The following is a 26,977-nucleotide window of genomic DNA, read 5'->3' as shown; positions in this document are numbered from 1 at the left end:
ATATATCGACTTCCTTCAAGAAAAGGAGTTCTCTTACACAAAATGTGTCATGTTCACATAAATTTGTATTACTCAGAACAAAACAGTTTTGCTGGCAGAGATTGTGGGTTCGCAGGGACACTTAAGCTTTCATTTAACTGAAAAACAGTCAAGTCTTTGTGTCTACAAATTTTACATTTAATAGTTCCACAATTTTGGCATAAGTTCATGATGTCGTCTAGGATGTCTTCACCAAATCGTAGACATAAATATGGAAATCATCATCAAACTTGATGAAATAGACAGATGGTTTGGCTTCAACTTGATGAATAACCATGCCAGTCCGTTTTGAGCCATCTTCTTTGGCATATTCCACTTGTTTGCCTACCAGGCTGTCCACAACTTCACCTGGTTCCCGTTCTGCAGGAGGTGAATCATCTGTAATATGAAAATACAATGTACTTTGGTAGACATTTACGGATTTATTCCAATATACAAAACTGCAGAGCCTTCTTTAAAAGTTAAGAAACAATCACAAGTTAAAAATGCAGAGTATGTCTAAAACAAGTTGAGTTGTTCAGACAAGCACCTAACTATTGCCATGCTTCTAGGAAGTACAGTCATAGAATTTTTTTTTTTTAGGTAATACCGTCTTCAATTTTTTAAAGTAAAAAATAGCACTTCAATTGGTTAGAAAAGTAAATCTTTTGACATGAAGGTTTACACACCAATTACAGAACATGTTTGTAGATAACTGAATTTAAGCCCCCAGCAGAACAAGACACTTTAACAGAAAGGCAGGTGTGCTAGAACTTCCTCTCCCCACATGCTTTATCCAAAATGTCAATGCAAAGATGCCATTGCAACGAAACCACATCTTCCAAGCTAAGTGTAACCTCCTTAATCAATAATGCTGTTAAAAGGGGCTTTTGATTTCACACTAAAATGGATAACTATATTATTTGCTTTTCTAGCAAAATCTACCCAGAAGTACCCTTAAGGACACAATTCACATTGTCTGTAAAAGATACAGATTCAAGGAAGGTAGCTCATAGTTTGGAATGCATTAGAAACAGAGGTAAGTAGTAGATAGTCTCAGGAAAAAAAGAGCGCATAAAAACCTTAATTCTTAAATATGGAAAGCATAAGCCTTTTAGCTAATTTTTCTAAGATGTAAGAAAGCAAAGTAGAATTTACAAAGGAATTACAAGGTATTTGGAGGTGGCAATTCTGAAAAAGCTTGCTTTATTTGTTTCTTTAGAAATAGGAAGGTCACTTTTTCCATTAACATTTGTGGCTCACTCTTTTCAAGCCACAGATATGTTGCTTTTTGTTAGGCTGGAAAAAATCTAAAAACACAGGATTACTACAGAGGTTATGCAAGTAAGTGCCACTTGTTTACTCAGCCATCAGACTATTTGTTATCAGTGCTAGATCTGAAGGAAGATAGTCTCAGAAACTCAACGAATGACTTTTAAATAATATTTATGTGGTGCATTGCATAGCCAAACACTAGCTATCTAATTAATAATTTACTTTAAAGCCAAAATTGCCTCTCTGTCAGAGAAGTGCTTTTGATGTGCAGGAGAGAAATGAGAGTACAATATTCTTGACAAACTTTTTTCTTCTTTTTTTGTACTAGCTATCCAAATCTCTTGAACAATACTGATTCTGTGAAAATCTTTCTATATTTATAGGAAAAACCCCAATAACTTTCACTTCAAGAAAGGAAAAAAAAAATCCCTCCTAACCTATTGAAAATTTTTTCCTGTAAATGTGTTTAAACATGTGAGAGAAAATGAGTTTTCAAAAGATTAGTGCTTCTTTCCTCCAAGAAACTATTCAAAAGCTTTCCAAACTGAAGATGCCTACCCAAACTAAATTAATCTGACTATTTTAGTTAGTCCCCATACATTATTCTTATAAGAACTGCTTCAGAAATACAACTCCTTGAGATGGCTCTTGATTTGTGACATTTCTATAAGAAAATAACAATGGAAGGCTTCTATTTTGTCAGTTTCTGTTAAAAAAAATCTAAGTGTCATCTCTTCCACAATAGTATGTATCAGAATTAGGAATTATTACAGAAAAGGATTTTCCAGTATTTATTGCATATTTCACCACTGATTCAAGTAAAATATTTCAGAAGTTAACACAGATGTATTTTATGTTGTGCTGTAACCTTTGTTAGTTTTGATACTTAAAAAGATCCTTGTTTGTCAATTCTCTTTTCCATGCATAAACCATAAGCCAAACAATACTACAAAGAGAGATGCTGCTTTCCAGAAGAAAAAAGTAACTGGCCTACTTACTGGAATCAGGCATAATGCGAAGGTCACCTTCTTTATAGTCATCTAAGAGTTGGTACATGTACAAGACAGGATCTTTCTCGTAGGTAATATAAAACCATGTGTTCATAATAGGAGCTCGAGCTAAGACCATCCCTCTCCATTCATCTTTTGAGCCATCCTCTGTCTCAAACATATGTTCCACAGCTTTGCCAATCATTGTGTCTGCCAGGTGGGCATCGCTAATTCGAGATGAAGCTGAAATAGTAGCAGTTCATAAGTATGTCCATTCAAAAGTACATAAATAAGTCTTTGTAAAAAATAATCTTTATCCAGATTAATTAATAAATTTGTTTGAAAGTTAGTCAATTCACATACAAAATAAATACTGTCCATTCCAGAGAGTTGAAGACCAAAGAACTGCAGAAGTAGAGGAATTAATTATTTTAACATGTTAACACTCTTATCGACATTTTCCATCATTGTACACCCCCCCAATTAATCAAACTATCATAATGCAAGGTAAAGGGAGAACGATATAGGCCACAGCAAAGAATAGTGTCTGTATTTTAAATATTTGTATTGTGGGGGGAGGGGAGAAAGAGAGGTTAAATCATAGAGCAGCTGTATGAAGTTATTAATGAAGGTGTTCAGTTTGGCTCCCCCTAACCCCATTCTAGAGACTGCTACTGATCTCTTTGCAGTCAGGAAAAGCAAGAACTTATTTCATTCAGACATAAGTAATTACTAGAGTAAACTCTGAACTTTACAGTTTGGAAAAACCTGCAGTTTAACAATTCAGTGCTAATTATGAAAAATAATAAAGCCTTGTTACTAGTCAAGTTATTTCACTTAGAAAATGCTTTTTTCCCTCCATTTATATTAATACCTAGGGAAAGCACATGAAAAAATAACCCAACCAAACACATAACTACTGTCAAACACACACAAGACAACATAGCCAGGACATTTCTCAGCTGGCTCAGAGTTTAAATTTTAATAGAAATATCAATGTTACATGTACATAAGCCTGTTAGGGATAAGACTCTGAATGAGAAAAAATACAGAATTTACTGCATACCATTTAAAGACAAAAGACTATGCTCTCTGGTATCATCAAACCTTTGGAAATTAAGAAAAATTAAACAGCATTTAGATTATCTGTCATGTGATGAGAAGTAATTTAATAAAATGTAAATGTTCTGACAACATATGCGCATATAGGAAAAAACCTCTTACCAACTCTGTCTGGAAGGACTTCAAGTGCTGAAACTCTTTCATCTTTGTGCAGTTCCAGTCCATAAACACAATCAAATCCATCATACTTTATAAGATAGAGAGAGGGATTTACAGGAACTTGATCAAGAACTGTGCCCTTCCATTGTGTTACAGGTCCACTCCCTTCTTTCCAGCCATGCTGTATTCTGCAGCCTACAATGTTTCTTCGTGGCTGAGAAATAGGTTTGCTTGGTCCAACATTGTTTCTATGCTTTCTGTACACAGACACAAACATAACATTAAACAAGTACATACTCAAAATTCTATTCTGGACAAGAGTTGTATGCTTTAAGAAGGCAATATATTATTATATATTAATAAAGATACATTAAATTATAACACATACAACTTGGTGCATCTTATTCAAACTAGGGTATAAAGCATATTACATTGTACTGGAAAAAGAAAAAAAACCCACACTGAAAAGTAGTGGAACACTTTCAACATTTTGTATAAGGTTGCTTTCATAAACAGTAGTTTCTAAAACTAGTTTGCTTAAACCAAAACAACTATTTTAGCCATTGCTACACTGAACATCAAAAGTAAAACTTGCTTGTTAAAACCCTAAATCAGGTCTCAAAGAGCAATGTTATCTAACAGTATTATACTTTTGATACTTAGTTGTTCTCCGCAGAACAGTAAACATAATTCCCTTACCCCAGGAGGAAGAAGTCAGCAGAAACATTAGTCGTGGTTGCCTAAAATTCTTCAAAGCATTTGTTTTCCCTAACCTGTGTTGTCACTCAAAGGAAATTTCGCTTCCCTCTGCACTTACAGGTATCTTTGACTTCAAGTGTTTTTAAAGACACATGGTAGCGACAATATTCTTCTAATGCTCCTTTTTAATACAACACAAGAAAAATGATATGCAAAGGTCACAGCAATAGAAGGGGTACTCTTTAAAGCAGATAATAAATTAAATATACTTTTTATCCTTCCTCAGTTTTTTAATCCAACTTGCATGGAAAGATTCCTTCTGGTGAATATCAGTTGCTCTGATAAACAGTCATGTAAGCTATTTGACAGTTTCAACCCACTAAAACAGCGTTATACAATTTTTATTCCACTCAGTTAAAAAAAAAACCAGTAACTGACAGTTGTGAATACAAGTGAAGAAACATATGAACATTACGACAGTACATTGGTGACAAATGTATATGATCTTTATTTTAGCATGTTACAATATGTATATTAATTCCTAAAATGATATTTAGAGGGTTGCCTGATTAAAATTCTCAGAAATGTTAGCTAATTCCAAAATATATTTCTGGATTAGTTACCAGTTATAGTACACTTCATTTAAATGGCAATAAAATATACACATCACTAGCATGCTTAAAAGCAACATCTAAAAAAAGAAAAATCAGTTGCAGAAAACATCCATCCTTAGATTAGTGACAGTGACCAAAGAGAAATGTATGACAGAGATCCAAAAGACACAAATAGCAACCATATCAGTAAAGTCTAATAATGAGTCTTAAAGAATAATAAAAACAGTATATAAAATTAGTAATACTGAAGATGTAATCATAACTATTAAAAACAAGATGTAAAATTCATTCAGCAGCTTGTCCCACCTCCAGACTTTTATTCTCCATGAAAATCTTAGCAGATTTCCACAGGATCTTTTGTGAAATTTAACTTTTGTGATAATTTAACCTTTGTGATAATTTAACCTTATCAAGGACGTCAGCCTGCATTCATAATCTGTGTTGTCAAAGCTAGGAGTATTATAGAAATGCTAACCTCTTCCAGTTAAGAGGCACTCCCTTGCAAAGTTGGTTATAATTTTCCACAGAAACTTGAAGACATTTTCAAATACTAGTTCTTGCTCAAGTCTTACTTTTAAAAATTATAATAGTCTCAGTAATATGTTATTATGAAGAAATGAGATCTGGTTCTTGAGCACAATGAAAATGAGTTTGTTTTGCATGCAACTAATTTATTTAGTTTTAATGAATCTTAATTCCATTATAAGGCATCCTCACAGAATAAAACCAACTGCTACTGAATCTAAAAAGTTAAAGTTCAAAAAAGTAAAATAAAACCGTTCATTTTTAACCACAGTCAATTTAACTTTCTGCCTATAAAGCATAATAATATTTAAATTTGCATACTTAAGTGAAAAGCGTCAGTCATGTTGGCTTTGCTGCCAAACCCCAGTGAGTCTTTGCTAAGCATGCATGAACAACAATTGCTTGGTGCTTATTTATTATTATATACTCCAAATGTTTCGGAACTAGGTAGGTAGCTTTACAAAGGATATTAACCTTTCAGAAGCCTTCTATCTGAGCCAATAATTTGAACAAGTTTTGTCTAAACCACCTTTCAGCATGTGTCCTTAGCTTTGCTCCACTGAAGTGAGACATAGTATTTCCCATGAAACATGAGGTTCATGATCTTGAAGCATTAGTGTAGTTTTATGAGAACACATGTAAACGGTAACCCTCAAAGACTGCATTTAAACTTCATTAAAGAAAAACAAAGGACAGAGACAGAAGTCCTGAAAGTACCATTTCCGATGTTTCCTGCCATGCTTGTTCTTCCCCTTGAATTAGCAAGATATAGTTGTTAATGAGACAAGCAGTATAGTTTGTTCTCTATTTCCACTGGATTTTCCTCATGATGTACATTGTTAAAGCACTCAGTCTCTCTCACTTCATTCAATTTAGCATTTAAGAGGTCTTATTTTTGCAATAGATATATTTTTAAATAACCACAGATGGAGTGTATACTTAACTCAGGTAGCAGTAAAGGCAGCAGTAAAAACTTCATTAGTCAGTATTATAAAACAGTATTTTAATTAACTTGCTCAGTATTTTAAGTTTCAGAGGCTCAATGACCACACTCCTAACTTCTAAAGAGTATCATCTCACAAGACTAATTTTCAGAACTCACATACTACATTTGGAAACTGTAATGAAAACACCAGTAGAGAGAGCATGAAAGCATAGGATTCTCACCCCCCCCTCCAAGTCACAAAACACCTTTTTCTGTTTCAAAAATGTTATTGTAGTTAAAGTATAAAAACCATATTATTTCCTCAGAAAGATTATAGAATAGTTTTTAGCCTAGTCTGTAGCACCCTTATGCTGACATAGATGGTTACTGTGGGAGATACAAGGCATGGAAGTTAAGCGTGTTCTTGTCTACATTACAGCACCCATCTGTCAATAGACTTGAAAAAAGCCAAGTTGGACTTTTCCACCTTCTATGGAAAAAAACCCTGCAAACTAAAAACCCAAACACTGAGTTATTACATTTGACACTGCGACCCTGGACAACTGCTCTAAATTACAGGAACACCACACTATATCCAATTCAAGGACCAAGAGCTTGGAGATATTTCACTAGCATCTGCATGTTCAAAAGCTTTGTATTAACTGGGAGAGAGATCAGTTTTGAAGTTAATTCTAAGCACCCTAAAATGAAGGGTAGAATGATTGTCTCAAACATTCATAGAAGTATACATCACATTCTTAAAACAAATAAAATCCACATATGAAAACAACCATAAAATGTGAGATTTCCCAAATGTTTTCCATCTCAAGAACACTAGTGCCACATCACTAAACTGACTACCAAAGTTTAGCTGTCTAGCAATTAAGCACTTAAGGAGATAAATTTTTTTCCCACCCACAAGTCTATGGGGCCTGATGGGATTCACCCAAGAGTGCTGAGGGATCTGGCAGAGGAGCTTGCCAAGCCACTCCCCATCATTTATCAGCAGTCCTGGTTAACAGGGGGAGGTCCCAGACAACTGGAGGCTTGCCAGTGTGACGCCCATCTACAAGAAGGGCTGGAAGGAGGATCTTTAGAGGAATATCATAAAGGAATATCATAGAATCATTTAGGTTGGAAAAGACCCTTAAGATCAAGTCCAACCGTAAACCTAACACTGCCAAGTCCACCACTAAGCCATGTCCCTAAGTAAGTAAGTGCCACATCTATATATCTTTTAAATACCTTCAGGGATATGATGACTTGCCGTTACAGCTACCTCCCTCACAGAAAGTCTGTCAAGGCTGTTGGCAAAAAGCCATGTGTGATCCATCTAGGAGTAACATTTTGCAGAACATTAATAATAATAATGTAAGCTCAGATCATGAAAAAGCCAAGAACAGGAACAGACGAAGCAGACCAAGGAAGGCTGAAAAATGGAGGTTGCTCATATGGAAAATCATGCCCCATTTCAGTGCCCACACTGCAGAAAAGAAGCTAAGGAGACAGAAAATGCTCTGAGGAGTTCTACAAGACAACGCAAAGGTCTGGAAGACTTGACTTAGAGCATGAAATTAAAGGATCTTGATCTATTTGCATTATCCAAGAGAAACTGAAGTGACTTGTTCATGCATTATGGTGAAATTTAGGGGAAGCTGTTTCTGATAGCAAACATATATTTAATCTAGCCAAGAATGGTAGAAAAATTTAATGGCTTGAAGTTATAGCTAGACAAACTTACCCTGGAAAGAAAGAAGTCATTTTTAATAGCAAAGATATAAAGCAACTGGAAAAAGCATAACTAGACATGGCTTCTCCATTATTTGCAGTCCTGAGTTAATGCTGAGTGTCTTTCTAAGGAGAAAACTGCTTTTGAGTAATGGGGGACTTGAAGAAACTATTGGATGAGGTGGTTAGGGTTGCAGTCACCTGTAAATCACTGCAGACAGCTGGAGCAGTCCCTTCTAGCCTTGCAGAGTATGACTACGATTAGCAAACTCTATTTCAAAATGCGGTAGGTCCTGAATATAGAAGAGTTGTAAAAATCATGTCACAGAGGGTCTGCAGACACAATAAGTGCAAGAACTGTTTGGGAAACAGCTGATCTGTTCGAGAAACTGCTTTAATTGGGAATAGCAGTGCACCTTTATTCCCCAAGACCTTTCCCCAGGTTTGACACGTATGCTGTGATGTCTCCATTTCTATGCATTTGCTTTTAATTAGAGGGACTGACAATGAGTCAAGCATCTGTGTCAAGGGGTTTAATTGAGTATAATGAAGGTTTTGCTTGTTGGGGATCATGTCAATATTTAATTAATTATAATGAGCTACAGTGTTGGTATTTGAGACCAGTTAGTCTCTCCGCACTCTCACATCCACAGCTAATAACCTTTGGTGTGCTATTAATTACCCAGGGCAAACAAAGCTGGGAAGAAATAAGCACTGCAGAGTGTTTTCTGGGTCCTTCCACTCAAAGCAAGCTGCTGCCTCTTGCTGGCACTGATGGTCTGCAAGGACCTGTGGATGCCATGAGCAGAGACCTGAGCCAGCTGTGAACAGTCGTTCAGGTCCCAGCAGCATTAAAGCTGCTTTTTTTTGTGCTGCTGAAGAAATCAATGCGTGACATGCTAATACTGCTTTGCAGCTCTGGGGACAGCTGGTGGGAGCAGCCTGGGGTGTCCTTGTGCTGTGTTGTTTGGTGCCTGTCTGCCTGCCCTGCCTTGTATTTGTGGGGCCCACAGCCCACCTGGGAGTGGTTCTAAGGACCCCCCAAAGGAGCTGGAAGAGCAGATGTATTGATGCAAAACTCTATGAGAAAAAGCTTTTCTAAAAACCTTCCTAATAACCTTCCTCCTGACCTGTGAGCGTTCTCCTTTCCGTCCAGCAGAAAATGTGTAACTAAAATCTGGGGAACTAAAGGCCTGTCAGCCTGACCGCTGTACTGAGGAAGATTATGGAGCAGTTCATCTTGAGGGTGCTCACGGGGCATGTGCAGGACAACCAAGGGATCAGGCCCAGCCAGCATGGATTCATGAAAGGCAGGTCCTGTTTGACCAACCTGATCTCCTTCTATGACCAGGTGACCCGCCTAGTGGATGAGGGAAAGGCTGTGGATGTTGTCTACCTGGACTTTACTAAAGCCTTTGACACCATTTCCCACAGCATTCTCCTGGAGAAACGGGCGGCTCATGTCTTAGACAGGTGTTCTCTTCGCTGGGTAAAGAACTGGCTGGATCGCCAAGCTCAGAGAGTCATGGTGAATGGCGTTAAATCCAGCTGGCGGCCAGTCACAAGTGGTGTTCCCCAGGGCTCAGTTCTGGGGCCGGTCTTGTTCAATATCTTTATCGATGATCTGGATGAGGGGATCGAGCGCTCCCTCAGTAAGTTTGCTTAAGTAAGTAAGTAAAAGAATATAGGCCTTTCTTTCTTTGGAGAACCTTCTGTGTGTATAAACACAGTATTTTCATGCTATTCAAACACAATCTAACTTTTTAAGTATGTCTGAACACACCATAAGAGAACCAGTATTTATCTTCAGGGTTATGACACCCTAGGTTGTACCAGTTTAGATTTTCAATTTAATCTTCAGTGGGGCAGGAAAAAGCTTTAAGAACAAGATGTCTAAAGATTCTTAGTAAGAAAATGCAGAAATTGAAGTCTGATCCATGGGAGACACGGAAGCGTCCTCTTAATTTTCCTAAGTATAAAGTTAGGTAGGAATCTCAGTCTGTGAAAAATCCTATTTATTAACTCACTGATCTCTCTTCTTGTAAATATAAAATAAAACCTTATGAAAATTGCATTTAAGAAAAGTACAGTTCAAATATCAGTCCCTAGAAATATAAAATTCAACCTCTTTGCATACAAACATTGCTTGATAAATAATAAAAAACCCAACCAAGCAAAAAAACCCCTACCACCCACATCTGCTAAATTCATTGTAAATACTTATTTTTTCTGCTAAGCATGCATGAACAACAATTGCTCGGTGCTTATTTGTCCAGATTTGAATTTTTTTTATTAGTAGTTCATTAGTTTTTCCATTAGGACAAGCTATGTCCTTATCAAAGATACATGCGCTCTAAAATTTCATATCACTGCTTTAAAAGTTAAGATATTGGATCCAGACAGGCTACAGTTTCTTTCTTTGGCTGAAGTTTTCTTAAAAGTTCACTCCAAGTAGCTTAAAGCATACATCTATAATGAGAAATACAAGTCTTAATGGCTGATCTTGGGCATTCAAAAGCAATTGCAAACAAGGACTTCCAAATTTAAATATGAAGTAGCTTTCAACATAAACAGACCCATGGACAGACTCACAGCACTATTTTCATTTTCGCCCAGTACCAAAGGATTCTTCTATGCCTTCTTTAGAAGCATTTCCCACCTGCTATGTCATCTACCCTAGCATGCTGTATTAACTCCAAAATAAGAGGATACCATTTTTAATCCTTAACCTTGGAGCAATCCAAATTTTGACCATCTCCTAGACACTGGTCTTTCCATTCTGTTAGAGGAAGCATATTTCTTCAAAGTTTTTGATTCAGTGGTCCCTTCCCTCCTTCTACTTGGTGATCTCTCATTTACAATTAAATTTCCGAACTATTGCCAAACTATTTCCTTTGTACTTTAAACCAGAGCAATTTTTTTTCATTACTGTACATAAAACCCAACAGCTCATAGTTTTTTGTTTTGATTTTTTTTTCAAATCTTATATTACTAACGAGTTTTAAGAAAAACAGAAAAGAATCACTGGATATGAAAATGTTTTTTTGTTTGTTTGTTTTTAATTTAATTCCATTTTGAAATGAATAATTTTACCAACAAGATCTGCAAATGGACTAAAATTAGTTAATACTGTTGAGAAGCTAAGTCCTGCCCAGTAACCTCAAAATCACTTTATAAGCCCTAACCCCACCAGCCTTTCTCCCCTTGATAAGTGAATATGCATCAGAACACAGTTGTTTTTCCTCACTGTTCAGCAGCCAACACTTATGAAGAAAATCAATGAAAATAAATACTGATCAGAATGAATTTTTTGCACATGTATCCTCCATGCATACACAACTGTTTACAGCAAAAGAGAAAGAACTGTACCAGTAATTCAGGTGAGCATTTTACTTTATGAATCTGAAAGGTGAAACACACTCTACAACCACAAAGAACGTTATCTAGTATAGCTGAAAACAAGTTAAAATATTAGTAACAAATATGACAGATAAGCACTTTACATACTTTACATACATACATACAAACTGAGAGTTTCAAGGTATACAGAATGAACAGAATCACCAATATTTCTAGAGAAAGAGCAAACAAGTTTTCCTATTTTATAGTTAAAGCCATTAAATTAATTAAGGCTGTCAGTTGTAGATTGCCAGAAAGGAAATCCATTCCTGTTCCAAGTACACAGTGATTTCTGAGTGGGGGGGTGTGGGACAACATAGACACCGTTTCCCTTCTATGGGGAGGCAATCATGTAATATCCTTCTTTCAGACCTGCTTACCAATCATTGCTTTGTTGAAACAGTATATATGTAAGGATATGACTACTAACTACACATTAGTTTCTTCCCTGTTCTCTGCAGCTGAAGTTTTAAGAGAAATGGTTCCTTTACTGTTTTCTCATTTCCAATAGTATTTTTCTTCAAGTTTGAGACATGACTTTTTTCCTCTACATAGCGGGCAACCTGCAACAACAAGAGCTACTGGGCATCAAAAATGCTTCAGACACTGTCAATATCCTTCTAGAGGCAGAATGTTCCAGCTGCGAACAATACACTGAACATCTGGTCAGATTTTCCAGAAACTCAACGTCTGCCTCTCTCATGCTGTTTTTTATAGGATCTAAGAATTTAAAAATTAATCTCCAGTTTCTCTATAAGCATAGCTATTTCTAGAAGATCTTCAGAAGCAGTACAAGTAGCTAGCTCCACTAACAATGCATTGTTTTTTTCTTTTTGAAAAAATGAAAAATTATTGTAATTCAGCCTTGGGCATGTGAGTTGAACCTCCTTGTAAAATAGTCAGACATAAGGTTGAATCTTGCCGGTCCTCTAAAACAGAAGCTAACTTTTCCACCTTTTCAGTCAAAGCTGAAAAGTCCTCTGGACCATCTGTTTTAACACCTTGTGCAATCATATCTTTTAAGAACTAAAACTCCTAATTTCTATCACATGTAAGATCTGTCCATCTGAAGAGCTTGAATGAAGTTCCATAACCAATGCAAATACTGGCTGAGTTTTCCTACTAATCCAGTATAATTGTTAAGCAGAAAAAGTTAACACTGGGATTTAACGTAATCTTGTTTCTGTGAGAAGTGTTAAAGGGATGGGTTTTTTTCTGTATTTGTAAAGTTATGGATGAACTCAGTAAATGTCTCTCCTGTAGTGACATAAAAAAGGTGAATGAGATTTGGTAGAAAAGAAATCTCTCCTTTCTATTCCCTTAGCTCCCCAGGACATGGGCAATTAAGTTACAACTTCACTGAGAAGTTGGTGAATTTTATTTCCTCCACTGGGAGCCTTAACACTTAATTTTGCTACTATGTAGATAGTCCAATCCCCTAATGAAGTATGCTAATCCTGGACCTCAGAAGCAAGAAGAATTTATCACACTGTTCAATTCAATTGATGTGGCCCAGGATACAAATGGCTTTCTGGGCTGCAAGTGAACATTGCTGGATCGTGTCCAATTTTTCATCCACCAGTACCCCCAAGTCCTTCTTGGCAGGGCTGCTCTCAATCCATTCATCCTCCAGTCTGTACTGATATTAGGGATTGCCCTGACCCAGGTGCAGGACTCTGCAGAACTTCATGAGGCTCACATGGGCCCACTCCTCAAGCCTGTCAAGGTCCCTCTGGATGGCATCCCTTCCCTCAAGTGTATCAACCGCACCACTCAGCTTGGTGTTGTCTGCAAACTTGCTGAGGGTGCACTCAATCCCACTATGTCATTGATGAAGATACTAAACAGTACTGGTCCCAATACGGACCCTTGAGGGACACCACTCATTACGGGTTTCCACTTGGACATTGAGCTGTTAACTTTGAATGCAGCCATTAGCCAATTCATTATCCATCTAACAGTCCACCTGTCAAACCCATCTCCCTTCAATTTCTAGTCCAGAATGTTGTGGGGGACCATATCAAAGGCCTTACAGAAGTCCAGGTAGATGACATCAGTTGCTCTTCTCTTGTCCACTGATGCAGTCACTCCATTGTAGAAGGCCACTAGATTAGTGTCCTGGTTTTGGCTGGGATGGAGTTGTTTTTTTTCTTCCCGATAGCTGGTATAGGGCTGTGCTTTGGAGTTGGTATGAGAATGATGTTGATAACACACTGAAGTTTTAGTTGTGGCTAAGTAGTTGTAGTGCTTATACTCAGTCAAGGACTTTTCAGATTCTCATGCTCTGCCAGTGAGGAGGTGCACAAGAAGCTGGGAGGGGGCATGGCCAGGACAGCTGACCCAGACTGGCCAAAGAGATATTCCCTACCATATAATGTTCATTCCCAGTACATAAACTGGTGTTAGCCGGGGGGCAGGAATCGCTGCTCAGGGACGGGCTATCGATCACCGGGTGGTGAGCAATTGCTGTATTTGGCATCACTTGTTCTTGTACGTTCCTTTGTCGGTATTATTATTATTGTTATCATTGTTGTTTCCTTCTCTCTTGCTGTCCTATTAAACTGTTTTTATCTCAACCCACGAGTTTTTCCCAATTCTCTCCCCCATCCCACTGGGGGAGGGGGGAGTGAGCGAGCGGTTGCGTGGTGTTGGGATCACTCTGCACGGCTCGACCTTAAGGAGAAGGAGCTGCAGCATTGAGAAGCTGGTAAACAGCTAGATATCTGCACGGCTCGGCCTTGAGAAGAGGGAGCTGTGGCACTGGGAAGCTGGTAAACAGCTGGACATCTGCAGGGCTCGGCCTTGAGGAGAAGGAGCTGTGGTAAACAGCTAAGAAGAAGCACTGTATAAGAAAAACAGGATGGAACCCGGACCACGTAGCAGTAACGGCAAGTAGGAGGAGTATGATAATGCAATCTTTAGAGCTAAGCCAATGATTGTAAGACAAGTATGCATAAGGTAGAACTTAGTGTATAAATATGTATAAGGTTTTGCAATAAAGTTGAAGCTTGCTTTATCACTCATATTGAGTCGACTGCATGCCTTCCCTCGCTCGTCGCAAGTGGCGCCCGAACAGGGACCCCCATCCTTGTTTTTCACCGGACAGCGAGATCGGAGAAGCACTGGTAGCAGCGACCAGGGAGCAGAAGATCGGCGGACGCTGCCGCGGCGCGCCTGATCCGTGCTTGAACCCAGGATAATTAAGAAGGGGTTCACCGTCCGAAAGAAGGCTACCCAAGGGAAAAGGCTGCAAAAATAATTGACCGGATAATTAAGAAGGTCAACGTAGCGCGCAATGGAAATAGAGGTAGCATTCGAAATCTTAAAATGCTTTTTAGAAAAGCGGGGAGTAAGCCAATTAAAAGATCTGGCTGGGTTAATTGCGTTAGGGAAAGCGAAAGGGTTTTTTAAAGACCCTGAAAGTATGTTTGAAGTAGACGAGTGGCGTCCTTATGGAGATTGTTTGTGGGATCTAGTAATCGATGATGAAAAATCAGCAAAAAATTAATGAAATCTTGGAGAGATGTTATTCATTGCATGAAAAGATATAAAACTGAAAAGCGAATAGCACAGGCAACAAAGACAGTATAAAATCTACGACGCTCTAGAGGTTGATCCTAGAGACATTAAAAGAACTAAAGGCAGAACGCATCGCATGAAGAAGGGGCGATGGTCAGACTCCTGCCGCATATGCTCTCTAAGAGAGGACTGAAATATGATGAATATACACTTAGAAGGCTTCTAATTTGGTGCCAAAAAGGGTACCCCCCCGATGCGTCTGTGGCGTTTAAGGCAGAGACGTGGGAGGAGATAGGAAAAATGTTATAGGAACATATTGGGAATGGAGATAAAACCACCGCAGAGTTAGTGACGACATGGAAGTTGATGTTAAACACATTAAAAGCCTTAAAGGCAGAGAGAAAAGCTGCAGCTGATATGGAGGAGGCTGTTAAACCGTCTTCAACCAATCCCTTTTTAACTGAGTCAGAGGGTCCAGGACCTTCAGCGACTCCGACTGCACCTCCTGAGGTGCCAGATGCACCGAGTAAACCGGCTGCATAGATAAGCCAGAGAAACAGATCTACGATGATGTATGTGAGGGCAAGACGGGACAAAGCTGCCCAGAACAATGTACTCAATGTTCCCCTGTGTGCCCATGTGAAAGATCAATGGGGTGAGTCTCGAAAGGAGATGGGCAAGCAGCGGAGCTAGCAACAACATGGCAATTGCTATTGGAGACTGTTTTGAAGAGCCAGGGGCTAGCAGCAGACTCTGCAACAGCTTTTGAGTTACCTACCTGGGAGAAAGCAGGGAAATTGGTGTTTGAGGCAGCCTCTAAAGAGGATCATACGGCTGCGAAAGTGTTAACAACCTGGCGATTAGTCAGAGACTCTATAAAGGCGATAAAATCAGAGCGGACGGCGGCAGCAGCTGCCGCTGCCACAGCCTTGGGAGAGAAGGGAGGCCGAGCTGGGGATGGTGAGAACGAGCAACCCCCGCCCGCCCCCCCCCACCCCCCCCGCCCCCCCCCCCCCCGCTAACGCAACCAATGGAGGTGGCGAGTCCTCCTTGGCCCCCGCCTCCTGACCCGTGCCGCAACAGGAGGGGGCTGCCTGGGATGATCCTTCCCCCAAGTCAAGATACGACCCTGCCCAACATTGGCGAGGCATGAGACAAGAGACTTTGGCAGAGAGGGAGGGGACGGAGTGAAGCAGGTACCGGCCAGGTCGGTACGGCCGGCAGTAAGACCTGAAGATCCTGTCACACGTCCCACGGACGCAGTCAACTCCGTCGTACCACCAGCTGATGCTTTCACTCTTTTGTATGCAGAATGATGGCTCGTTGACTGTCTCAGCGGCTCTCCCTGGACGTTCAAGAGCAGGAACTTCAATATGCCATATTTGTAAAACGGTGTTGTGGGTTTGTTCTATGTCGTTGTAATTATTGTCACAAATGTATCATTTCTTTTGCAGGGAATCGAAGAGTATATTTCAATTGCTTTTTTACCATTCCCTTAGCAGCTGAGGATGCAGAGAAGTTTGCCTTTACGGTACCATCGGTAAATAAAGGAGAGCTAGCAAAAAGTATCATTGGGTAGTGTTACCACAAGGAATGCAAAATTCACCTACGATGTGTCAGACATTTGTGGCATGGGCTCTAGAACCGGTGTGGAAAAAGTATCCAGATTTAATAATGTATCATTATATAGTTGATATATTAATAGCAGGGACACAATTGAATGCAGACCACATTTTACAGCACTTAGAGCACTATTTAGGAAAACGGGGTTTAAAAATAGCACCAAAAAAAACAAAAAAAAAAAACAAAAAAAAAGCAAAAGAAGGGACCATGGCAATATTTGAGCTGGATTATTACCAGGGCAAGCGGTCCACCCACAAAAAATAAAGATTAAGGCGAAAATAGAAAATCTTTCTGATGTCCAAAAATTAATGGGGGATATACAGTGGGTTCGCAATATTTGCGGAATTACTAATGATGATCTAAGGCCATTGATGCCGCTCCTGGAGTCTTCGGTGGAGGCTCCAGAGCGACGTCAACTGAATGAGGATCAACACCAAGCTTTGCAGAAAATTACTGAGAAGATAGCCAGGTCACAGGATGTAAACCCCACGTTAGCCATTTTTCAGAATGCTACCAATTGGTGTAATTATACAACGAGCAACATCTCACGCTCTACTATTGTCCCAATGAGACTCCCTAAAGGAATATTCTTGATTTGTGGTGATCGTGCATGGCAAGGTGTTCCCTCCCGTTTGAGAGGTGGTCCTTACACATTGGGGCACCTAACATTGTCAACTCCCAACACTTCTATGATATTGAACCTTACCCGACGGCATAGAATAAGATGACAGATTTGAAAATATCAGGAAGAGTGCAATGACCAACTGGATTTTTGGACTGCAGACAAAACCATACTAACCTCTTTCCTTGCCCCTGGGGTCGCTGCTGCCCAAGGCTTAACCACTTTAAATAAATTGGGATGTTGGCTAGCGAAACAAACCAATGCTACTTCTGCAACACTCAGTGCTTTGTTAATGGAAACTGACTCAATAAGGCATGCGACATTGCAAAATAGGGCAGCTATCGACTTCCTACTTTTGGCCCAAGGGCACGGGTGTGAGGAGTTTGATGGCATGTGTTGTATGAATTTAACAGATACATCACAGTCGGTAACTCAACAATTACAAAAACTGAAGGACTTAACGGACAGGTTACAGACAAGTTCACTAAACCTCGAATCATAGCTGTCAAGTTTGGGCCTAAGTGGATGGTTACAAGACTTAATAAAAGGGGCAGTTGTTATAGTACTTGTTATCTTAATACTAATGCTTATTGTACCATGTTTATTGCATTGTCTACAAGGAATGGTTCAAAAGGTAGTAAAGAATGCTTGGCTAGCTAATAACTCAAACAAGTATCTTACACACCCAATGAATGAGCTTTGTTAGATAATCACGCTCAAAACAAAAAGGGGGAGAGGCTACCACATTACCCTAAGAACGTTTGAATAAAGCCTTATATGTGTTAAATTATTTGCGGAAGGAGAAAGGACCTTTTCAACTGCTAACCAGGGGACGAGGTTGACGGTGGTGGCTGTTTAAAACCATGGGTAAAACCATGGGTAACCCACTTTGCAGGTGCCTCGAAGTGGGTGAGGCCATGGGTGGGGCAGTCGCCATCATCATCGTTGGACACATCATGACACTATCAGGTGTCATCGCAATCTGGATGCCACCTCAGTCAAAAGAAAATGTAGGGGTAAATCACACTGAAATTTGCGGTATCATGAGATGAACGTGGAAAGCTTTTGAGGCAAAGCGTTCTATAACTACAAATGCTTTGGTAAGATATAATATTGGTCTTCGGCCGGTCACGAGTGGTGTTCCCCAGGGCTCGGTTCTGGGACCAGTCTTGTTCAATATCTTTATAGATGATCTGGATGAGGGAATTGAGTGCTCCCTCAGTAAGTTTGCAGATGACACCAAGCTGAGTGGGAGTGTTGATCTGCTGGAGGGTAGGAGGGCTCTGCAGAGGGATCTGGACAGGCTGGATCGATGGGCAGAGGCCAACTGTATGAGGTTTAATAAGGCCAAGTGCAGGGTCCTGCACTTTGGCCACAACAACCCCATGCAATGCTACAGGCTTGGGGAGGAGTGGCTGGAGAGCAGCCCGGCGGAAAGGGACCTGGGGGTGCTGGTTGACAGCCGGCTGAATATGAGCCGGCAGTGTGCCCAGGTGGCCAAGAAGGCTAACAGCGTCCTGGCCTGTATCAGGAATAGTGTGGCCAGCAGGAGTAGGGAAGTGATTGTGCCCCTGTACTCGGCACTGGTGAGGCCGCACCTTGAATACTGTGTTCAGTTTTGGGCCCCTCACTACAAGAAGGATGTTGAGGTGCTGGAGCGTGTCCAGAGAAGGGCAACGAAGCTGGTGAGGGGTCTGGAGCACATGTCTTATGAGGAGCGGCTGAGGGAACTGGGGTTGTTTAGTCTGGAGAAGAGGAGGCTGAGGGGAGACCTTATCGCTCTCTACAACTACCTGAAAGGGGGTTGTGGCGATGAGGGTGTTGGTCTCTTCTCCCAAGTAACTAGTGATAGGACAAGAGGAAATGGCCTCAAGTTGCGCCAGGGGAGGTTTAGATTGGATATTAGGAAAAATTTCTTCACTGAGAGGGTGGTCAGGCATTGGAACAGGCTGCCCAGGGAGGTGGTGGAGTCGCCATCCCTGGAAGTGTTCAAAAAACGTTTGGATGTGGCACTTCAGGACATGGTTTAGGGGACATGGTGGTTCTGGATTAATGGTTGGACTTGATGATCTTAAAGGTCCTTTCCAACCTAGTGGTTCTGTGATTCTGTGATTCATAGCCTTATACAAGTACCTTTTTTCTATCACTAGGAGTAGTTTATATCACTAGAAGTAGTACAGCTAGAATTGTTTTGCTTTGTAATATTCTGCTATTGACTTAAGCATAAGTTGATATGTGACTGCCGAGTTATGAAAAAATGCCGTGTGAACAAAGCCTACGAACCAATAGACGGGATGGCTGTGGCGCGTGCAGCACGTCTGGCCAGCGGGCGCATACGCCATAGGCTCCCTGTGTTAAAAGGTGACAACTGAGGTGAGTTCCGACAGTCGCTGGCCACGTGTGTCGAAACTCGTTCCTCTACAAATGTGTAATACCGGGATTTCCTGAAGGGCAGTGGGCTGGTGTACGGCAAGGCCACCGTTGCCTCCGTGGGGACGCCCACGTAAAGCTGGCACCTACCAACTGCTGGGCTGCGTTCGCGGCACAGGACGATACAAGAATGTACAGAGGGTCCATCTTCCTCACAGTCCTTGGGTTGCAAATGATCCATCAGGTTTTGTTTATACAAAAACAAAAAGGGGGAGATGTTGGGATCACTCTGCACGGCTCGACCTTAAGGAGAAGGAGCTGCAGCATTGAGAAGCTGGTAAACAGCTAGATATCTGCACGGCTCGGCCTTGAGAAGAGGGAGCTGTGGCACTGGGAAGCTGGTAAACAGCTGGACATCTGCAGGGCTCGGCCTTGAGGAGAAGGAGCTGTGGTAAACAGCTAAGAAGAAGCACTGTATAAGAAAAACAGGATGGAACCCGGACCACGTAGCAGTAACGGCAAGTAGGAGGAGTATGATAATGCAATCTTTAGAGCTAAGCCAATGATTGTAAGACAAGTATGCATAAGGTAGAACTTAGTGTATAAATATGTATAAGGTTTTGCAATAAAGTTGAAGCTTGCTTTATCACTCATATTGAGTCGACTGCATGCCTTCCCTCGCTCGTCGCAGCGTGGTGCTTAATTTCTGGCTGGAGCTAAACCATGACAATTAGTCAGGCACGATTTGCCCTTGATGAAGCCATGGTGGCTGTCTCTATTCACCTCACTGCCTTCCATGTTTGGATATGTCTTCCAGGAGGATCTCTTTCCATGATCTTACTGGGCACAGAGGTGAGGCTGACTGGCTGGTAGTTCACAGGGTCCTCCTTATTACCCTTTTTCAAAATGGGTGTGATAATATAAAAAATGGGTGTGTAATAACAGCTACCAGTATACTTCCATATAAGACAATAATAACTTTCTCAAACCTCTTTTTATATCAATCAATGTTTCTGTGATAAGCAGAGTAACAAATATGTACATAAGCTTTGGAGATGCTATAATCAGAAAACCCAAAAAGTTTCCCTTCTGTTTTATTAGAATTACCTTTAAAATTCCACAGTTTTGTTCTTAAAGACTGGTATAACATTTCAATCCCCTAGACATTCAGTATTTCAATTGCCCTACATATGTAAAACACACAGAGCCAGGAAAACCAAATAACATCAAGTCCTAAAAATAGTTCTTGATGCATCAGTTATGCCCTCATAAATGGCCCTTCAATTGCAGTAAGTTTCAGATCCTCTTATTTCATAGAAATCATAGAATCAGTGCCAAGTACAAAGGGACAATCACTTCCCTAGTCCTGCTGGCCACACTATTTCTGATACAAGCCAGGCACGCTTTTGGCTCATATTCAGCTGGCTGTCAACCAACACCCCCAGGTCCTTTTCCGCCAGGCAGCTTTCTAGCCACTCTTCACCAAGCCTGTACCATTGCATGGGGTTGTTATGACCCAAGTGCAGGACCCGGCCTCAGCCCATCAATCCAGCCTGTCCAGATCCCTTTGTAGAGCCTTTCTACCCTTTGGGCCCGACCATCCAGCCAGTTTTTTACCCAGTGAAGAGTACACCCGTCCAGGCTATGAGCAGTCAGTTTCTCCAGGAGAATGCTGTGGGAAATGGTGTCAAAGGCTTTACTAAAGTCCAGGTAAAGAAGCCTTTCCCTCGTCCACTAGGCGGGTCATCTTGTCATAGAAGGAGATCAGGTTAGTCAAGCAGGACCTGCCTTTCATAAACCAAAGCTGACTGGGCCTGATCACCTGGTTGCCCTGTAACGTGCCGCATGATGGCGCTCAAGATGATCTGCTCCGTAACCTCGTAACCTTCCCAGGCACCGAGGTCAGATTGACAGGCCTGTCATTCCCCAGATTCTCCTTCTGGCTCTTCTTGTAGATGGGTGTCACATTTGCTAACCTCCAGTCAACTGGGACCTCCCTGATTAGCCAGGACTGCTGATAAATGATTGAAAGTGGAAGTCCAAGGTAGCAGTTCTGCTAACTCCCCTCCTTACTTCTCTGAGAATCGAAAACGCTATCATTTCATGATCGCTATGCCCAAGACAGCCTCCAACCATCACATCACCCACAAATCCTTCTCTGTTTGCAAACAAGTCCAGTGGGGCGCCTTCCCTAGTTGGCTCACTCACCAGCTGTGTCAGGAAGTTATCTTCCACACACTCCAGGAACCTCCTAGACCGTGTCCTCTCCGCTGTATTGCATTTCCAGCAGACATCTGGTAAGTTGAACTCCCCCACAAGAACAAGGGCTAGTGATCGTGAGACTTCTCCCAGCTGCTTATAGAATATTTCATCTGCCTCTTCATCCTGGTTGAGTGGTCTATAATAGACTCCCGCCATGATATCTGCCTTGTTGGCCTTTCCCCCGATTCTTACCCATAAACACTCGACCCTTTCATCACCATCGTCAAGCTCTAGACAGTCAAAACACTCCCTTAACATACAAGGCTACCCCACCGCCTCCTCTTCCTTGCCTATCCCTTCCAAAGAGTTTATAGCCATCCATTGCAGCACTCCAGTTGTGCGAGTGATCCCACCATGTTTCCGTGATTGCAACTATATCATACTTTTCCAGCTGAAAATGGCTTCCAACTCCTCCCGTTTGTTGCCCATGCTGCGTGCATTGGTGTAGATGCACTTCAGTTAGGCCACTGACCCTGCCACCCTTTTTGGGGGAGAAGCCCTAATTCCTGTGTGACTGCTCTCAGGTGCTTACGTGGTTTCTAACACGTCAATAACCCTTGTGTCTTTGCTGCCGCGTGGATCCCCTACCTCCACTGAGACGGCAGACCAAAGGACCTCACTAGCACACTGTCCCTCAAACATTGGCTTATCTCTAGCGAGCCTGGTTTTATCCCTTTCCTCCTTCAAATCTAGTTTAAAGCTCTTTCAATGAGCCCTGCTAACTCTTGTGCAAAGATCCTTTTCCTCCTTTGAGACAGGCGTACCCTGTCTGTCACCAGCAGGCCTGGTGTCATGTAGACCAACCCATGATCAAAAAAACTCAAAAATCTGCCGGTGACACCAGGCTCGGAGCCAGGTATTGATCTGCTGGCTCTTCTTGTTTCTTCCCTCATCATTCCCTGCCACTGGAAAGATAAGAGAACACTACTTGTGCTCCCTTAACCAGTCGTCCCAAGGCCCCGAAGTCTCTCTCGATTGCCCTTGGACTTCTTATTGCAACTTCATTGCTGCCCACCTGAAAAAGCAATAATGGATAATAATCTGAGGGCCGTACCAGGGCAGGAAGCTTTCTCTTCACATCTTTAACCCAGGCCCCAGGGAGGCAGCAGACTTCCCTAAGAAGTGGGTCCAGTCTGCATATTGGGCCTTCTGTTTCCCTCAGGAGAGAATCTCCTACGTCAATAACTCATCTTTTTTTCTTTATGGAATTGGTTTTGACACAGTGCATAGGTCGACTTAACCTCGGCGACACTAACCTAGGTGAACCATTGTCCTCGTCATTGTTCGGTTCAACTCGCAGAGCCTCGTACCTATTATGCAAGGGCACCTGGGAAGGTGGGGTAGTCACAGAGGAGACGTGCCTGCTGCGCCGGGCAGGAACTTGTTGCCATTGCCCCCTATCCCTTAAGTCACCCCGTTCAGTCAGGTGGAGAGAGGATAGGGAATCTTCCATATCATGTGTCCTGTCTGCCTGATGGGCCTGTCCCAGGGAAGGTAGGGTGCGATTCCAGTAATCTATCTTTCTCTTGGACTCCCTGATACTCCTCAACCTACTCACCTCCTCCCGGAGCTCTGCCACTAAGCAGAAGAGTTCCTCTATCTGGGCGCACCTCCCACAGGTTTGCTCACTGCCGCGGTCTGATACTGGCATAAGAGTAGGGCACGCCCTGCAGCCTGACACCTGGGCATCAGTGTGATCCCATTGGAGTTCTGCCTGGGAAGCTGCGTCAGTCACGGCAGGTGCAGTTTGGAGAGGACGTAGCCTTCTGCTGGGTGGATACAATTGCTCCCTGGTTGAGCTGGCAGAGCTACAGTGCCCTTCTTGCATGCCCTTCCACACAAACTGCCGTGCCACACCCTGTTTACCCACCCTATTCACATCGCTCCTGGTCACTAGTGCTCTGTAGGGGTTTCTTTTTTATGTGTGTGGGGCTTGGCTGCCATTGCTCCTGGCCCCGCCCACATCTCATCAGCCACTGTTGCGCGAGCTGTGGGGTCCTCCACACTACCCCCCTGAGGTTCCCCCCGTTCAGGAAATCCGCCTGTGCAGTGCGCTAGCACGCTCTGCTGCGGATCACGCTGGCACTAGAGCTCTTTGCCTCGGCAACTGAGTATTTATCTTGAAGGCATTAAGCTGATAAGTAAAATCTTGTTACATGAGAAAGTTTTATTAGCAGAAACAGATCATGGAAAGTTCAAAGAAATTTAGAAAATAGTACAAACGAAGCAGAGTAGCAACGGTCAGTACAATTTCTATATTTCATGGTGCCATGTAGAAAAGTTTATTAAAAATAGGGCCCAAATTAGAATTTTGATCTTACTACAGACTGTCATTAACAGGTGATCATATGATCAGATAATTGTTATAAACTATTTTTCCTCACTATTCAGACTATGAGGCACATTACTAAAGACAGAAGTTTTAAAGTACTTTCTGTACTCCTTCAAAAGCCATCATTCAGTTGTGAAATCAATTTTCTTAGGATTACAGGTGTATTGGGTATGAAAAGGTTTTCGTAGCAGACACACATACACACACATACAACGACACCTGCAGAGGTGGCCTCTGTGAGAAGAAGTCAGGGGCTGCCCTGTGCCAGACACAGCTGGTTCCAGCTGGCTTGGCAATGGCCCCACTGCAGGCCAAAGTTAAGCCAATCAGTGAAGTTGGTGGCACCTTTGTGAAAACATATTTAAGAAAGGGCAAAAAAAGCACTGGACAGGCGGGGGGGGGCAAAGTGCAAAAAAAAAACCACAAAGTGAGAAACAGGAAAGGGAACACCGAGTTCAGAAAAGGAGGTATTCCATGGTGCTAGAGCAGATATCCACACTACAGCCAGTGTAGGACCCATGCTGGAGCAGTCAGATATTTCCTGAAGGAACTGTGGCCCATGGAGAACCCACGGAGAACCCATGCCAGAGCAGAGTTTTCCTGACAGGACTGTCTCCCCTGGAAGAGCCCATGCTGGAGCAGATTTTCCTGACAGGAACTGTGGCCCATGGAGAACCCACGCCAGAGCAGGGGGAAAGTAAGTACAAGAGGGAAGGAGTGACAGAAAGCAACCATTATGTATGGACTGTAAACTCCCTCAATTTCCCCTGCACCACCCTGGGGGTGGTGGGTGGTAGAGGAGTCTGGAGCAAAGGAGCGAATTAAACATGGGAAAGGGGGGAGGAAAGGTGTTGTTTTAATGTTTGTCTTCCTTTTTCTTACCACCTGAATCTATTTTAATTGGCAATTAATTTTCCCCAAGTCAAGCCTGTTTTGCCTGTGACAGTAACTGGTAAGCAATCTCCCTGTCTTTATCTTGACCCATGAGACTTCTCATCCTATTTTCTCCCCCTGCCCCACTGAGGAGGAAGAGTGTGTGGATGGGTAGGAGTTTGGCCCATAGCCAAGTATAACCCACCATAAGAAGTTAGTTTAAAGTGTGATCAGAAATTCATAAGGGATAAGTACAGTGGTAGTTAAACAGCAGATACAACCTCCACCTCAAAGTCCTTGAACTGCCAGCTATGAGAAACATGGAGAGCATAAGGAAGATTTTATACTTACACTGTTTTGTGCCCTCTTTCCTTATGCGTCAAGGGTGGAAAGGATGAGAGCCAAGAGACAACTGACTGATCTGACACAAATAGGGTCAGCTTCATATTCCCAGAGATCATCACTACCCATTGACAATGAGAGAGCACTCAGAACTGCCCTTTTGCAGCTGACCTATAACCATGGGACCCCCTTCAAAAAGGGTCAATGGTTAACTACGATTTTAGTTAAGAAGAATTCAGAAGACTAATCTACACAACTCATTTTATCACTTCCTCAGTTACTGGACCATGCCATGTTCCATCCTGTTGGTTCTTCCCTCCCCCATGAACTTCTGAACCTAGTTTAGAATCTCCCCTATGGCCTTCAAGTGCCAGTAGACTTGTTCCTCTTTTTCTTTAAATAAGGAATGTAAAAGTAAGCATAACTAAATCAATGACAAAGTATGCATTACTAATTCATGGTCTGCTGTAACAGCTCATAGTAGTATCAGCATACATTTTAAAATAGTGATTCATATCCCACCTGTTTACTATAAACATGTCTACAGCACTACTTACTGTTCATTTAAAAAACGTAAGCAATTAATATCAAATAAAAACAACTCTATACTAGTCTGTCATTCTCAGAGAAGTCAGTGAGCAGCACACAAAGTCATCTTAGTTTGGTACAAAATAAAACCTTTACCGAACAATTCTTAAACAATTAAACTAGGCTAAATTAACATAAATCTCAGTTGGGTGCTTAAGTTAAATGCCTCAAAATCATGTGACTTAGGATCATGACTTAATATGCCCCATAAAAGCCTTTATGCTAAAAAATATACAACCTATTTAGGTATTTAAATACGTGTATATCAACACAACAATAAAGACAAATCTAGCCACCCTCAAGTACAAAAGGCAACCCACCTCTGATAGTCTTCCCATCATACACTCCTTTCTCTGAGCGGTTGAAAAAGAACAAGAGAAATTAAATTTTAACTCTACCTGTCTCTAGACAAATGAATGCTTATCTTTGCCTTGTAAGGAGATAGACAAGACTGAATAGCGAAGAGTTGGTGGAAGGAATTAAGAGTAGTTTTACATCAGGTGTTGTGTCTGGGAAACAGTTAATACTAATTCAAATGTTAATCACAGAAGATATTTCTGCCAGACAAATTGCTTTGGACTGATGCATGTTGTATATCACCACTATAGGACTTCATACTCAAAATATAACTGGTAGCATTTTAATAAATTACTCCTTTCCCCAGCTTATTTTAGAGTTCACCCACCAGAGATGCAGACAGATGCAACATCTAGCTGTTAGACACTAAGGTCAATCATGTCTAAGCTATTACCTCTATCTTCTCACATTTACTCATAGCAGCACTTAGCTGCTACTATTTCAAAATGTAGTAGAGAGAATAATACATGCCATGAATGTATAGGATAAGCAAGTATCCTTCACACAAATAGCAGCTGCCTTATAGAAGTACTTCAGTATGTTCCATATTTTTTAAAAAAAGGTGACAAATCCTTTTCAAAAACTAAAGCTGTAATGAATCCTAGAGTACATGTGCCCAATTTCTGGCTTGCAACCTCTTTTCTCTGAATTACAGAGTAAATTACAGAATTGTATTGACAGGATAATTTCTCTCAG

At 41.5% G+C, this 26,977-nt stretch overlaps 1 protein-coding gene across 1 annotated transcript in view; it reads right to left on the bottom strand.

The window, feature by feature from the left end:
* Nucleotides 1–217: 217 nt before the first annotated feature.
* Nucleotides 218–26,977, bottom strand: part of LOC309415193 (spindlin-Z) — a gene marked incomplete at both ends in the record, with an annotated part of 44,250 nt that continues 17,490 nt past the window's right edge. Inside the window, 3 exons of the mRNA XM_082012642.1 lie at nucleotides 218–417; nucleotides 2,292–2,525; nucleotides 3,507–3,760. Coding sequence (XP_081868768.1) covers nucleotides 218–417; nucleotides 2,292–2,525; nucleotides 3,507–3,760 — 688 coding nt within the window. The remainder of the gene's footprint in view (nucleotides 418–2,291; nucleotides 2,526–3,506; nucleotides 3,761–26,977) is intronic.

The sequence above is a fragment of the Phaethon aethereus genome, assembly GCF_964289735.1.
Source record: "Phaethon aethereus genome assembly, chromosome: W".
In the NCBI taxonomy this organism is placed as follows: domain Eukaryota; kingdom Metazoa; phylum Chordata; class Aves; order Phaethontiformes; family Phaethontidae; genus Phaethon; species Phaethon aethereus.
Note: the sequence above shows the minus strand (reverse complement) of the source record. Positions and strands in the feature narration are given on the sequence as shown.